General features: G+C 71.0%; 1 protein-coding gene across 1 annotated transcript; it reads left to right on the forward strand.

Annotated features, from left to right (window-relative positions):
• The first annotated feature begins 580 nt into the window (after positions 1-580).
• FAM171A2 (family with sequence similarity 171 member A2) lies at positions 581-13452 on the forward strand. The gene is given in 11 exon segments (XM_068167156.1): positions 581-714; positions 4168-4395; positions 6664-6756; positions 8280-8438; positions 8510-8686; positions 9482-9598; positions 11350-11476; positions 12155-12877; positions 12879-13167; positions 13170-13264; positions 13266-13452. Coding segments are annotated over 11 exon segments (2295 nt in total). The 5' UTR covers positions 581-614.
• The last annotated feature ends 546 nt before the right edge of the window (positions 13453-13998 follow it).

Genomic DNA, 13998 nt, shown 5'->3' on the forward strand with positions numbered 1-13998 from the left:
ATCAGTGCTGGGGTGCCGGTACAGGGATCAGTGTTGGGATGTCGGTACCGGGATCAGTGCTGGGATGCCGGTACCGGGATCAGTGCTGGGGTGCCGGTACCGGGATCAGTGCTGGGATGCCGGTACCGGGATCAGTGCTGGGATGCCGGTACCGGGATCAGTGTTGGGATGTCGGTACCGGGATCAGTGTTGGGATGCCGGTACCGGGGTCAGTGCTGGGATGTCGGTACCGGGATCAGTGTTGGGGTGCCGGTACCGGGATCAGTGCTGGGGTGCCGGTACCGGGATCAGTGCTGGGATGCCGGTACCGGGACGGGGCGGGGCGGCCCCATTGCCGGGGTGGGTGCCGGTACAAGGATCAGTCCCGGGATGCGGTTCCGGTGCCGAGTCGCGGGGTTCGGGGCGGTACCGGGGGTGTGTTCGGGGGTCCGGGGCGGTGCCGGGGGTGGCCGTGGCTGCCGGTGCCGGTTGCGGGGCGGGGCGGGCGGCCGTGCCCGGCGGCTCCGGCAGGTGGAGCCCGGTCCCCGCGGCGGCGGCGGCGGCGGCGGCAGCGGCGGGCGGAGCGGGCCGGGCAGGGCGGGCCGGGCATGGCGCGGTAACGGCGCGGAGCGATCATGCGGCCCCGCCGCCTCCTGCCGCCGCTGCCGCTGCTGCTGCTGCTGCTGGCCGCGGGCGGGCGGCGGGCGCGGGGCGCGGCGGAGCCGGGAGCGCACGGTGAGCACCAGCGGCCTTTGTGTGCGGGGGCTGCGGGGGGACCCGCCCCGGCACCCCCCCCGACCCCTCCATCCCCCCATCCCCGCCTGCCCGACCCCCGGCACACCGGGAACCGGCCCCCCCCCCGCACCCCGACACCGCCTCCCTCCCCGGGTTTGTCCATCCGTCTCCGTCTGTCCGTCCGTCCGTGTTCCCCCCGCGTCTGTCTGTCTGTGTCCCCCCCCGCCCCGGTCTGTGCGTTCGTCTCCCCCCTCCCCGGCCCGGCCTGGCCGCCGGCGATCAAAGGGTGCTGGGTGGGGGCGCTGGGGGGTGCGGGAGGGTGAGCAAGAGGCCTTGGCAGTGCCAGGGGGGGCGACACGACGAGGGGAGGGGTCCCAGGCCGGGGAGTGCGGGAGAATGGAAGGGTGGGCGAGGGCTCTGAGCAGCACCCAAGGGTGCAAGGAGGATGGGTGGGGGTCTTAGGCCATGGGGTGCTCGGTGGTGGGTGGGGGGTCCCGGGCAGTGCCAGGGGCTGCAGCTGGGTGGGTAGGGATTGTAGAAAGAGCTTGGGGGTGCAGGAGAGTGGGGGTGGTCCCAAGCCAAGGGTGCAGAAGGGGGGGTGGGGGTCCTGGGCAGCACCAAGGGTTGCAGCATGAGGGGTCGGGGCTGTGGTCCATGGGGTGAAGGATGGTGTGGGGGACTCCTGGGGACAGCTTGGGGGTGCAGGAGGTTGGGGGTGGGGGGGGTCGCAGGCTGTGGGGTGCAGGATGGAGGGTGGGGGGCTTGTACAGAGCCACAGAGTGCTTGAGAGTGAGGGTGGTCCTTGGCCAGGGGATGCAGAAAGGTGGGTGGGGGTCCTGGGCAGAGCTCGAGGGTGTGGGAAGGTGGGGGGGGGTGGGGGGGGGTGGGGGTGTTACAGGGCAAGGGGTGCATGGGTGGGGGTCCTTGGCAGTGCCAGGGCCTGCAGCTGGGTGGGTGGGGGTCGTGGGCAGAGCTCGGGGGTGCATGAAGGTGGAGGTGGTCTTGGGTAATGGGGTGCAGGGTGTTGGCCACCCCAAGGCGTGCAGGGTGATGGGTGGGGGTCCCAGGCCAGGGTGTACAGGAGGGTAGGAGGGTGGGTGGGGGTCCTGAGCTGCAGCCAGGGGTGCAGGATGATGCTGGGGGGGACATCCTGGACAGGGTGTGGGGTCCCCCACTGCAGGCAGCTCTGCCTGCCCCCAGCAGCCAGGGTGGTCCTTGGGCTGCCCCCTGCCAATATGGGGTCCCAGTGGCTCCTTGTTACCTCCCCACCCTGGCACCCCAAACCTCCTGGCAGTGCCCCTGTGCCTGGGTGGGGTGTGCCCCTGACCCTGGCATGGCCCCATGCCCATCCTGCCTGGCTCAGCTCGCTGGCTGGCATCACCATGCCCATCCCTTTGGCGTGGCAGCGGGGGGGGGGGGGGGAGGCAGTGGTGACAGGGCACAAGAGTGGATGCCTGGGTCCTGCTGCCACCCCAGGGCCTGGCATCACCCACCCACCCTGGTGCCACGGGGCCACACTGGGAAGAACTGAGGCCAGTGGGCTGCCAGCGTGCCCCATGTTGGCCGTGCCACCCTCTGGGCACCCCGTGGTGCTGGCAGCTTGTGCCCATGGAGGCAGAGAGTGGGGAGGGGGGGAGGCTGTGTTCGCTGCACCGGGGGTGGCACCTTGGCCCCCCTCTGGGGAGGGCTCCGGGGGGCGGCCGTTGGTACCAGCTGTCCCCTGGCAGCTGTGCAGGGCCGGCATGCGGCCGCAGGGACATTCCTGCCCCCCGGGTGCCAGCTGTCCCCTCCCCGTGCGGGGCTGTCCCCAGCCTGTCCCCCTCCCATGCCCGCACGGCGCCTCCCACCCCCGGCCTCCCGCCCGAGCAGCTGCTGCAGGCTTCTCCCCCTGCCACATCTGGGCAACATCTGGGCTGGAGTGGGAGGGGAGGGGAGGGGGGTGGGCGGTGGGTTGCCAGCAGTGCCATGGGGGCGCTTTTGGGGTGCGGGATGCTGCCGGGGGGGGGCGACACGGGGTCCTGCAGGCGCCCGGGGCCCGGGATGAAGGAGGTCGTTGCCAGGGTGACGGCGCCGGAGCTGGGATGGCTGCCAAGGGCTGCAGGCTCATGCGCAGGATGGTGCCAGCGGGGGGGGGCTGGGGGCACCGGAGGGTGTGAGGTGTGTCCCCTGCCCCCCCCCAGCCGTGCCCAGCCTCACCCTGCCTCAAGGCCTGGGGGCTGGTGGGGCCCAGGGGGGTGCAGAGCCTCAAACTCATGTGTGAGCTGTGCCCCCGGCGGGGATGGCACCCAGTGGGCCCTTGCAGGGAGTTGGGGGGGGGCCACAAGTGGGTGCCACCACCACCCGTGTAGGGCATCCCCCACTCACCCACTTCAGGGGGCACAGAGAGTGGCACAGGGGTGGTGCCCATGACCTGCTGGGACGGTGCCTGTGACCTTACAGGGGCGGTGCCCATGACCGGGGTGGTGCCCATGACCAGGGTGGTGCCCATGACCTCCTGGGCTGGGTCTGGCCACCTTGCTGGGGTGGTGCCCACGACCCATCAGGATGGTGCCTGTGACCAACCAGGATGGGTGCCACCATTCTGCTGGGGTGGTGGCCATGACCCACCAGGGGGTTGGCCCTGACCTACTGGGGTGGTGCCCATAGGGTACTGGGGTGATGCCCACAACCCACCAGGGTGCTGCCCATGCCCCACTGGCATGGTGCCCATAGGGTACTGGGGTGATGCCCATAGCCCACCAGGGTGCTGCCCACAGCCCACCAGGGTGCTGCCCATGCCCCACTGGCATGGTGCCCATAGGGTACTGGGGTGGTGCCCACAGCCCACCAGGGTGCTGCCCATGCCCCACTGGGATGGTGCCCATAGGGTACTGGGGTGATGCCCACAGCCCACCAGGGTGCTGCCCATGCCCCACTGGGGTGGTGCCCATAGGGTACTGGGGTGGTGCCCACAGCCCACCAGGGTGCTGCCCATGCCCCACTGGCATGGTGCCCATAGGGTACTGGGGTGATGCCCACAGCCCACCAGGGTGCTGCCCATGCCCCACTGGGGTGGTGCCCATAGGGTACTGGGGTGGTGCCCACAGCCCACCAGGGTGCTGCCCATGCCCCACTGGCATGGTGCCCATAGGGTACTGGGGTGATCCCCATAGACCACCAGGATGGTGCCCACAGCCCACCAGGGTGCCGCCCATGCCCCACTGGGGTGGTGCCCATAGGGTACTGGGGTGGTGCCCACAGCCCACCAGGATGCTGCCCATGCCCCACTGGGGTGGTGCCCATAGGGTACTGGGGTGGTGCCCACAGCTCACCAGGGTGCTGCCCATGCCCCTCGGGGGTGGGTCCCGCTGCCTGCCGCCATGGTTCCCCTCCCCTGCCCTGCCCTCCCCCATCCGTAGGGCAGCCGCGGGGGTGCCCGGTGCCCGCCCCCACGTGCCCGCCGTGTGCCCGCAGAGGTGCTGCTGAAGGTGCAGGTGTATGAGAGCGGGACGCTGGCGCCGCTGGCCCAGGCCGCCCTGGAGGTCCTCGGCAACCGCAGCTCGCTGGCGGCCGGCAGCAGCGACCACGAGGGCGGCGCCGTCCTGCCCGTGCCCTACCGCCTGGGCACCTGGCTGCTGGTCACCGCCGCCCGCCGCGGCCACGTCCCTGCCTCCGTGCCCTGGAGGGTCACCAAGCTGCCACGTGAGTGCCCCCCAGCCCCCGCGGCGGGACCCCAGCCCCCCCGGCGGGACCCCAGCCCCAGCCCCCGCGGCGGGACCCCAGCGCCGGGCGGCAGGGACCCCAGCCCCAGCCCCCCCGGCGGGACCCCAGCGCCGGGCGGCAGGGACCCCAGCCCCAGCCCCCGCGGCGGGACCCCAGCCCCAGCCCCCGCGGCGGGACCCCAGCGCCGGGCGGCAGGGGTCGGCCCTCGGGGCACAGCCCAGCGCCTCGCTGCGGCGCCTCCGGCCCTGCCCCAGCCTCTTCCTGGGGGGGCTCTGAGCTCTGCTGGGGTGCCCCAGCCCCTTCCTTCGGGGGCTCTGAGCTCTGCTGGGCTGCCCTAGCCTCTTCCTGAGGGGTCTCTGAGCTCGGATAGGGTACCCCAGACTCCTACTGGGGGCATCCAGCCCTGCTGGGCTGCCCCAGCCCCTTCCTTCGGGGGCTCTGAGCTCTGCTGGGCTGCCCCAGACTCCTACTGGGGGCATCTAACCCTGGTGGGGTGCCCCAGTCCCTTACTGGGAGGCTCTGAGCCCTGATGGGGGATCCCAATTTTTTACTGGGGGGCTCTGTGTCCCCAGTCCCCTACTGGGGGGCTCTGAGCCCTGATGGGGGATCCCAACTTTTTAGTGGGAGGGCTCTGAATCCTCATGGGGGGGGGGGGACACAATCCCTTGCTGGGGGTCCTCTGAACACTTAGGGGTGATCCCAGCACCTTACTGGGGGGGGTCTGAGCCCTTATGAGGACCTCAGCTCAGCCCGGGGTGGGGGGGGAGCTCTGAACCCTTGTGGGGGATCCCTCACCGTGGGAGCTGAGTCCTTAGGGGGGCTTCTGACCCCACACTGGGGAACCTGGTCCCTTACTGGGATCCTCATCCCTTGATGGGGTCTCTCATTCCTCCCTTCCTGGGGAGTGGGGTTGGGGGTCTCCAATCTCTTGCTGGGGGTCCTTGATCCCTTACTGGAGGCCTTTAGTCCTTTCCTGGGGACCCTCAGTCCCTCCTAGGCCCCCAGCCCCTTCCTGGGCACCTTTAGTCCCTTCCTGGGACTCCAATCCCTTCCTGGGAACCCCAAAAGGCTTTTGGGGAGGGAGGGTCTCTTTCAGAGGGGTGTTCAGGGGTCTCCAGCCCCGTTGGAGGGAACAGCCATGTCCTGGTGGCCCTGAAGTCGCCCATCCTGGGGCGGGGGGGGGGGCAGGGAGGGACCCTGGGCTGGGTGCCAGCCCTTGTGCCCAGGGCCAGCAGAGCATCGATGAGGTCACCTTGCTGGGGGGTGGGACACGTGGGAGCGCTGGGCTGGGGGGTACAGGGCTGGGAGGCAAGCACAGGGGGGCAGGGATGGGGGTGCAGGGGTGGGAGGGTGCAGGGGGTGGAGATGCACAAAGATGGAGGGGAGCAGGGGGGGTGATGTGGGGATGGGGGCAGGGATGTGGGGGTGGGGCTGAAGGTGAGGGGATGGGGGTGCAGAAAGATGGGGGGCAGGGATGTGGGAATGAGGGTGCAGGGATGGGGGTGGTGGCACAAAGATGGGGGGACAGGGATGGGAGGTGCAGGAATTGGGGGGGGTAGAGGCATGGGATGTGTGCAGGTTTGGGGGTACATGTGGTGGGTGGAGCTGGGGACATGGCTGTGTGCCAGGGCAGGGTGGTGCATGGAGGGGCAAGGGGGTGCAGGGGCTGAGGTGCAGGGGTTGGGGTGAAGGGGTTGGGGTACAGGGACTGGGGTGCAGGAGCTGGGGTGCAGGGGCTGGGGTGCAGGGGCTGAGGTGGAAGGGTTGGGCTACAGGGGTTGGGGTGCAGGGGTTGGGGTGCAGGGGTTGGGGTACAGGGGTTGGGATGCAGGGGCTGAGGTGCAGGGGTTGGGGTGCAAGGGTTGGGGTGCAGGGACTGGGGTGCAGGGGTTGGGGTACAGAGGTTGGGATGCAGGGGCTGAGGTGCAGGGGTTGGGGTGCAAGGGTTGGGGTGCAGGGACTGGGGTGCAGGGGTCGGGGTGCAGGGGTTGGGGTGCAAGGGTTGGGGTGCAGGGACTGGGGTGCAAGGGTTGGGGTGCTTGGGCTGTGCAAGGGCTCAGGACATGCATGGACGTGCAGGGCCTGGGCTGTGCACCAGGATTGGGGTGCAGGGGGTGTCCCCATGTCCTTGCTGCCCCATTCCCCCCCTCCCCATCAGCACCCTCTGCCTCCTCCCCAGTCCCTCCCACCCCGGGGGGCTGGGCCATTCTGGGGGGCGTCCCCACCACGTCTCCCCCTGCCTTGCAGTCTACGCCTCCGTCAGCCTCTACCTGCTCCCGGAGCGCCCTGCCACCCTCATCCTCTACGAGGACCTGGTCCAGATCCTCCTGGGATCCCCAGGTGAGCCATGGGCGTGGGGGGCAGGGGCGTGGGGGGCAGGGCTGGGGGAGGGCAGGGGTGTGGAGGGCAGGGCTGTGGAGGGCAGGGGCGTGGAGGGCAGGGCTGGAGGAGGGCAGGGGCTGTGGATGGGAGGGTCGTGGAGGGCAGGGCTGTGGAGGAGAGGGCTGTGGAGGGCAGGGGTGTGGAGGGCAGGGTCGTGGAGGGCAGGGCTGTGGAGGGCAGGGGCATGGAGGGCAGGGTCGTGGAGGGCAGGGGCATGGAGGGCAGGGGCTGTGGAGGGCAGGGTCGTGGAGGGCAGGGGCATGGAGGGCAGGGTCGTGGAGGGCAGGGGCATGGAGGGCAGGGGCATGGAGGGCAGGGTCGTGGAGGGCAGGGGCATGGAGGGCAGGGGCATGGAGGGCAGGGTCGTGGAGGGCAGGGGCATGGAGGGCAGGGGCGTGGAGGGCAGGGTCGTGGAGGGCAGGGGCATGGAGGGCAGGGGCTGTGGAGGGCAGGGGCGTGGAGGGCAGGATCTGAAGGGCAGGGCTGTGGAGGGCAGGGCTGTGGAGGGCAGGGTCTGGAGGGCAGGGGTGTGGAGGGCAGAGGTGTGGAGGGCAGGGCTGGGGGAGGGCAGGGACGTGGAAGGCAGGGGCGTGGAGGGCAGGGTCGTGAAGGGCAGGGCTGGGGGAGGGCAGGGATGTGGAGGGCAGGGCTGTGGAGGGCAGGGTCTGGAGGGCAGGGGCGTGGAGGGCAGGGGTGTGGAGGGCAGGGCTGGGGGAGGGCAGGGGCGTGGAGGGGAGGGTCGTGGAGAGCAGGGCTGTGGAGGGCAGGGGCGTGGAGGGCAGGGGCATGGAGGGCAGGGGCGTGGAGGGCAGGGGCATGGAGGGCAGGGGCTGTGGAGGGCAGGGGCGTGGAGGGCAGGGGCGTGGAGGGGAGAGATGTGGAGGGCAGGGATGTGGAGGGCAGCGTCATGGAAGGCAGAGCTGTGGAGGGCAGGGCTGTGGAGGGCAGGGCTGGGGGAGGGCAGGGGCATGGAGGGCAGGGCTGGGGGGAGGGCAGGGGTGTGGAGGGCAGGATCTGAAGGGCAGGGCTGTGGAGGGCAGGGCTCTGGAGGGCAGGGGTGTGGAGGGCAGGGCTGTGGAGGGCAGGGGTGTGGAGGGCAGGGCTGTGGAGGGCAGGGCTGGGGGAGGGCAGGGACGTGGAAGGCAGGGGCGTGGAGGGCAGGGTCGTGAAGGGCAGGGCTGGGGGAGGGCAGGGATGTGGAGGGCAGGGTCTGGAGGGCAGGGGTGTGGAGGGCAGGGCTGGGGGAGGGCAGTGGTGTGGAGGGCAGGGCTGGGGGAGGGCAGGGGTGTGGAGGGCAGGGCTGGGGGAGGGCAGGGGCGTGGAGGGGAGGGTCGTGGAGAGCAGGGCTGTGGAGGGCAGGGGCGTGGAGGGCAGATCTGTGGAGGGCAGGGGCGTGGAGGGCAGGGCGTGGAGGGCAGGGCCGGGGGTGGCACAGCCGTCACCTCCGGGGGCTGCCACCCACCTCGTCTCCCGCTCGCCAGGTGCCAAGGGCCAGCCGTGGGCACAGTTCCCGCGGCGGGCGGCTCGGCTCCCCCGCAGCTCCACCTACAGCCAGCTGGCCGCGACCCTCACCGCCGCCACCGGCCCCGGGCTGGCCAGAGCCTTCCCTGCCTTCCTCGGGGCCGAGCAGGACAGCAGCGGTACGGGGAGGGGGCCCGGGAGGGGGACCAGCCCTGAGGTCGCCCCTGAGCCCTGTGGCTTCTCCCCGCAGCCAATGCCTCCTGGCTGGAGCTGGCGCCCGTGGCAGCTCTCAGCGTCCATCTCTTCACCGGCAACGGGACCGAGGTGCCGCTGGCCGGCCCTGTCCACCTCTCTGTCCCCTTGGCCCCCGACGCCCTGCCCTTGGTGGCCACCAGCGTGCCGGCCTGGAGGTTTGACCCCAAGAGCGGTGAGCACTGGGGCAGGGGGCGAGGGGGGGCAGGGGAGGTGGCACAGCTCCTGCTGGGGGTGGCAGCAGGGGGAGGAGATGAGTCTGGGGGTGGCAGCAGGGGGAGGAGATGAGTCTGGGGGGAGCCTGGGGGTGGCAGCAGGGGGAGGAGATGAGTCTGGGGGTGGCAGCAGGGGTGGCAGCAGGGGGAGGTGATGGATCTGGGGGTGGCAGCAGGGGTGATGAGTCTGGGGGGGGTCTGCCGTTGGCTGCAGCGGGGGTGATGAGTCTGGGGGGGCTCAGCCCACTCTGGGGGGGCTCAGCCCGCTCTGGGGTGTCTCAGCCTGCTGTAGGGGGGCTCAGCCTGCTCTGGGGGGTCTCAGCCTGCTGTGGGGGGTCTCAGCCTGCTCTGAGGGGTCTCAGCCTGCTGTGGGGGGTCTCAGCCTGCTCTGGGGGGGTCTCAGCCTGCTGTGGGGGGTCTCAGCCCGCTCTGGGGTGTCTCAGCCTGCTCTGGGGGGTCTCAGCCCGCTCTAGGGGGGCTCAGCCCGCTCTGGGGTGTCTCACCCTGCTGTGTGGGGTCTCAGCCTGCTGTGGGGGGTCTCAGCCCGCTCTGGGGTGTCTCAGCCTGCTCTGGGGGGTCTCAGCCCGCTCTAGGGGGGCTCAGCCCGCTCTGGGGGGTCTCAGCCCACTCTGAGGGGTCTCAGCCTGCTCGGGGGGGTCTCAGCCTGCTCTGGGGTGTCTCAGCCTGCTGGGGGGGGGGCTCAGCCCGCTGGGGGGGTCTCAGCCCGCTGTGGGTGTGCTCCTGTGCGCCCGCAGGGCTGTGGGTGCGGAACGGGACGGGGCTGATCCGGAAGGAGGGCCGGCAGCTCTACTGGACCTTCGTCTCCTCCCAGCTGGGATACTGGGCAGCAGCTCTGCCCTCTCCCAACACAGGTAGGGTGGCACCCGCGGGTGCCCCCCAGCCTCTGTACCCCTGTCCCTGTGGGGTCCCCTGGCACACGGCGAGGTGATGGCAGCACCCTGGGCTGGAGGAGGACGCCCAGCCTGTGGGGGGCTGGTGGGTGCAGCCCCTGGGGTGCTCTTGTGGTGGGGAGGGTACCCATGGGAGTACCCCAGAGTGGAGGAGGACAGCAACTCCATGGGGTGCTGGTGGGTGCAGCCCCCCTGGGGTGTTCTTGGTGGGTGCAGCCCCTGGGGTGCAGTTGCAGGGTGGGATGCTCAGGGTGGCAGAGGACAACTATCCCATGGGGTGTGTGCAGCCTTGTGGTGGGGAGGGTGCCCATGGGAGTACCCCAGAGTGGAGGAGGACAGCAACTCCATGGGATGCTGGGTGGCTGCAGCCTCCTGGGGTGCTCTTGGTGGGTGCAGCCCCCCTGGGGTGCTCTTGTGGTGGGGAGGATGCCCATGGGAGTACCCAGAGTGGAGGAGGGCACTCATTCCATGGGGTGCTGGTGGGTGCAGCCCCTGGGGTGCTCTTGGTGGGTGCAGTCCCCTGGGGTGTTCTTGGTGGGTGCAGCCCCTGGGGTGCTCTTGGTGGGTGCAGCCCCTGGGGTGCTCTTGGTGGGTGCAGTCCCCTGGGGTGCTCTTGGTGGGTGCAGCCCCTGGGGTGCTCTTGGTGGGTGCAGCCTGGGGGTGCTCTTGGTGGGTGCAGCCTGGGGGTGTTCTTGGTGGGTGCAGCCCCTGGGGTGCTCTTGGTGGGTGCAGCCTGGGGGTGCTCTTGGTGGGTGCAGCCTGGGGGTGTTCTTGGTGGGTGCAGCCCCGGGGTGCTCTTGGTGGGTGCAGCCTGGGGGTGCTCTTGGTGGGTGCAGCCTGGGGGTGTTCTTGGTGGGTGCAGCCTGGGGGTGTTCTTGGTGGGTGCAGCCCCGGGGTGCTCTTGGTGGGTGCAGGGGATGCCTGTGGAAGCAGAGCAGGGTTGCAGGGGACACCCATCCTGTGTGGTGCTGGGGGGTGCAGCCTCGGGGTGTTCTTGGTGGGTGCAGCCCCGGGGTGCTCTTGGTGGGTGCAGCCTGGGGGTGCTCTTGGTGGGTGCAGCCTGGGGGTGTTCTTGGTGGGTGCAGCCTGGGGGTGTTCTTGGTGGGTGCAGCCCCGGGGTGCTCTTGGTGGGTGCAGGGGATGCCTGTGGAAGCAGAGCAGGGTTGCAGGGGACACCCATCCTGTGTGGTGCTGGGGGGTGCAGCCTCGGGGTGTTCTTGGTGGGTGCAGCCTGGGGGTGCTCTTGGTGGGTGCAGCCTGGGGGTGCTCTTGGTGGGTGCAGCCCCTGGGGTGCTCTTGGTGGGTGCTGCCCCTGGGGTGCTCTTGGTGGGTGCAGGGGATGCCTGTGGAAGCAGAGCAGGGTTGCAGGGGGCACCCATCCTGTGTGGTGCTGGGGAGTGCAGCCTGGGGGTGCTCTTGGTGGGTGCAGCCCCTGGGGTGCTCTTGGTGGGTGCAGCCTGGGGGTGCTCTTGGTGGGTGCAGCCTGGGGGTGTTCTTGGTGGGTGCAGCCCCGGGGTGCTCTTGGTGGGTGCAGCCTGGGGGTGCTCTTGGTGGGTGCAGCCTGGGGGTGTTCTTGGTGGGTGCAGGGGATGCCTGTGGAAGCAGAGCAGGGTTGCAGGGGACACCCATCCTGTGTGGTGCTGGGGGGTGCAGCCTGGGGGTGCTCTCCCGGGGGGGTGGGGGGTGCCTTGCCCGACGGTGCTGTGCCCCAGGGCTGGTGGCCATGGCAGCGGGCGTGACGGACATCAGCACCTACCACACCATCTTCCTGCTCACCATCCTGGGCGCCCTGGCCCTGCTCGTCCTCATCCTCCTCTGCCTCCTCATCTACTACTGCAGGTCAGCACCACCCACCACCGACCCTGACCCCCCGGGGGGCAAGGGGGTGCAGGGCACCCCTGGGCATCCTACAGCTGGGTAGAAGGAGGGGCAGCACCCCCCTGGCACCCTATAGCTGGGCACGGGAGGACACTGCCTGCCTGGCACCCTGGGGTGTCCTGTAGCTGGCCGTGCTTGTGGTGAGGGGAGCATTCCCTGGCACCCCTGGCTGTGGGGAGGGCACCACCCCCTGGCACCCCTGGATGCTGGGCTACACTGGGCTAGGGGGGAGGGGGCACCACCATCCTGGCACTTGTAGGCATCCAAAGCTGGTTTGGGAGGGGAAGGTGCACCACCCCCCTGCACCACTGTGTGCCCTATAGTGCTTGGGGGGGGGGTGGGGGGGTCAGCATTCCCCAGAACCCCTGAGTGCCCTATAGCTGCTTTGGAGGGGGCAACACCCCTTGGTACCCCACCCGGGAGCCCTCTATAGCTGCTCGGGGCGGGGGGGGGGGGGGAGCACCTCCTCCTGGTACCCCCTCTAGGAGCCTTATAAGTGACTTTGGGCGCCCACCACCCCTTACCCACCCCCGGGGTGCCCTGTAGTTGGCTGGGAGCCCCCTCCTCCAGCACCTCCAGTGGGACTGGACCCCTCCCGGGCCCCCGTTCCGTGGGGTGACCCAGGCCCATCCCCCGCAGGCGCCGGTGCCTGAAGCCCCGCGCCCAGCACCGCAAGCTGCCCCTGCCGGGGCCGCTGGACGCTGCCCGCCGCGACCAGGCCACCTCGGTGTCCCAGCTGGACCTCCTCTGCGGTGGCAGCCACCTGGAGACGGCCTCCTCGGGGGGGGACACCGACCTGCCCACCCCCGGCTTGCCCCCTTCCACCCGCGACCTCCCCACGGTCCGGACGGACTTCTTCCAACCGCCGGCACCGCCCCAGCTCCGCGCCGGCCCCCGGACCCCTGCTGCCACCCTGGCCCCCCGCCGCCGCCAGCCCCCCGCCCCGGAGGACTATGGGCGTCCCGGCGAAGCCTTCGGCCTCAGGGCTGCCCGCTCGGTGGACGGGCTGCAGCCGTCAGATGAGCACCCCCGGGGGACCCCCGTGTTCCCTCCCCGGCCCCCCTCGCCCACGGTGTTTGCCCGTTATGGGGGGCAGCCAAACGAGCACCCGCTGCCTGAACCCCCCCCTCGCCCACCCTCGCTGGCCCCCACGGGTCCCCTCCTCCTCTGCGGCCCCTTGGACCGGGGTGGGGGGCCGGAGGACGTGTACCGGGGGGTGATGCCCACCCTCCTCATCCCCGCCCGCTACATGCGCCTGGCGCCCGGGGAACCGGAGGGCCCCCCCGAAAACGATGTGGGAGGGGGGCCCGGTTCCGCCATGGTGGCGACGGCCACCCCCCAGCCCCCCCCATCCTCTGGGCAACCATTCGAGGAAGGGGAAAACTGGGGGGGGCGCTGCCCGCGCCCCGCAGCCGGTGAGCGGCTCGGTGGCCATCCCGGTGCTGCTGGACGGGTCGGCGGTGGCGCAGCTGAACGGGGAGCTGCAGGCGCTGGCGGGGGCAGCAGCTGCTGGAACTGGGGGGGTCCCCCCCCCGCCCCGAGCCTGGTTCGTGTCCCTGGACGGGCGCTCTTCCCAGGTCCGCCACTCCTACATCGACCTGCAAGGAGAGAGGGGCCCCGGGCCCGCGCCCCCCCGCCCGCCTCCCGCGGCCGGCCGCAGCTAGCGGCGGCGAGGACGGCGGAACCAGACCCCCCCCTGCCCGTGGCCTCCCCCGAGGACAGCTCGCTGGCCCCCCCTGCTGGAGGCGGGCAGCGGGGGGCGGCGAGGAGGGGGCAGTGGGCGCAGCAGCGCCAGCGAAGCCCCCCGGGACTCCCTGACCAGCCCCGAGGAGGAGGCGATGGCCGAGGCGGGCGACGGAGCCGAGGACGGCGGCGACCGGAAAAGCCCCTGGCAGAAGCGGGAGGAGCGGCCGCTGATGGTCTTCAACGTCAAGTGAGTGGAGGTCGGGGGGAGCCCGCGGCCTTGGGGGGCACGTCCCAGGGGTGTGGTGGGGGTGGGGGGTACGCTGCTGTCCGCCTGTCCTGCCACGGTCCCATTCACTGCTGTCACAACCCCTGCCAGCCACAGCCTCATCCCGCTGCCACACCGTCCTGCCTTGCCACTGCCCTAGCTCACTCTCTCCCAGCCCACCACCACCCTCCCATCCCCCCCAGCCCACCACCATGCCCTTCCAACCCACCACCATCCCCCCCAGGCTACCACCATCCCCCCTAGCCCACCATCACCCTCCCAGCCCAACACCATTCCCCTCCAGCCCACCACCATCCCCTCCCAGCCCCCCCTAGCCCACCATCACCCTCCCAGCCCACCACCATCCCCTTCCAACCCACCACCATCCCTCCCAGGCTACCACCATCCCCCCTAGCCCACCATCACCCTCCCAGCCCACCACCATTCTCCTCCAGCCCACCACCATCCCCTCCCAGCCCCCCCCAGCCCACCACCACCCTCCCAGCCCACCACCATCCCCCCCAGGCCATCA

This window comes from Melanerpes formicivorus, unplaced genomic scaffold (genome assembly GCF_026170545.1).
Source record: "Melanerpes formicivorus ecotype bairdi unplaced genomic scaffold, bMelFor1.0.p_v2 SCAF_113, whole genome shotgun sequence".
NCBI classification, from domain to species: domain Eukaryota; kingdom Metazoa; phylum Chordata; class Aves; order Piciformes; family Picidae; genus Melanerpes; species Melanerpes formicivorus.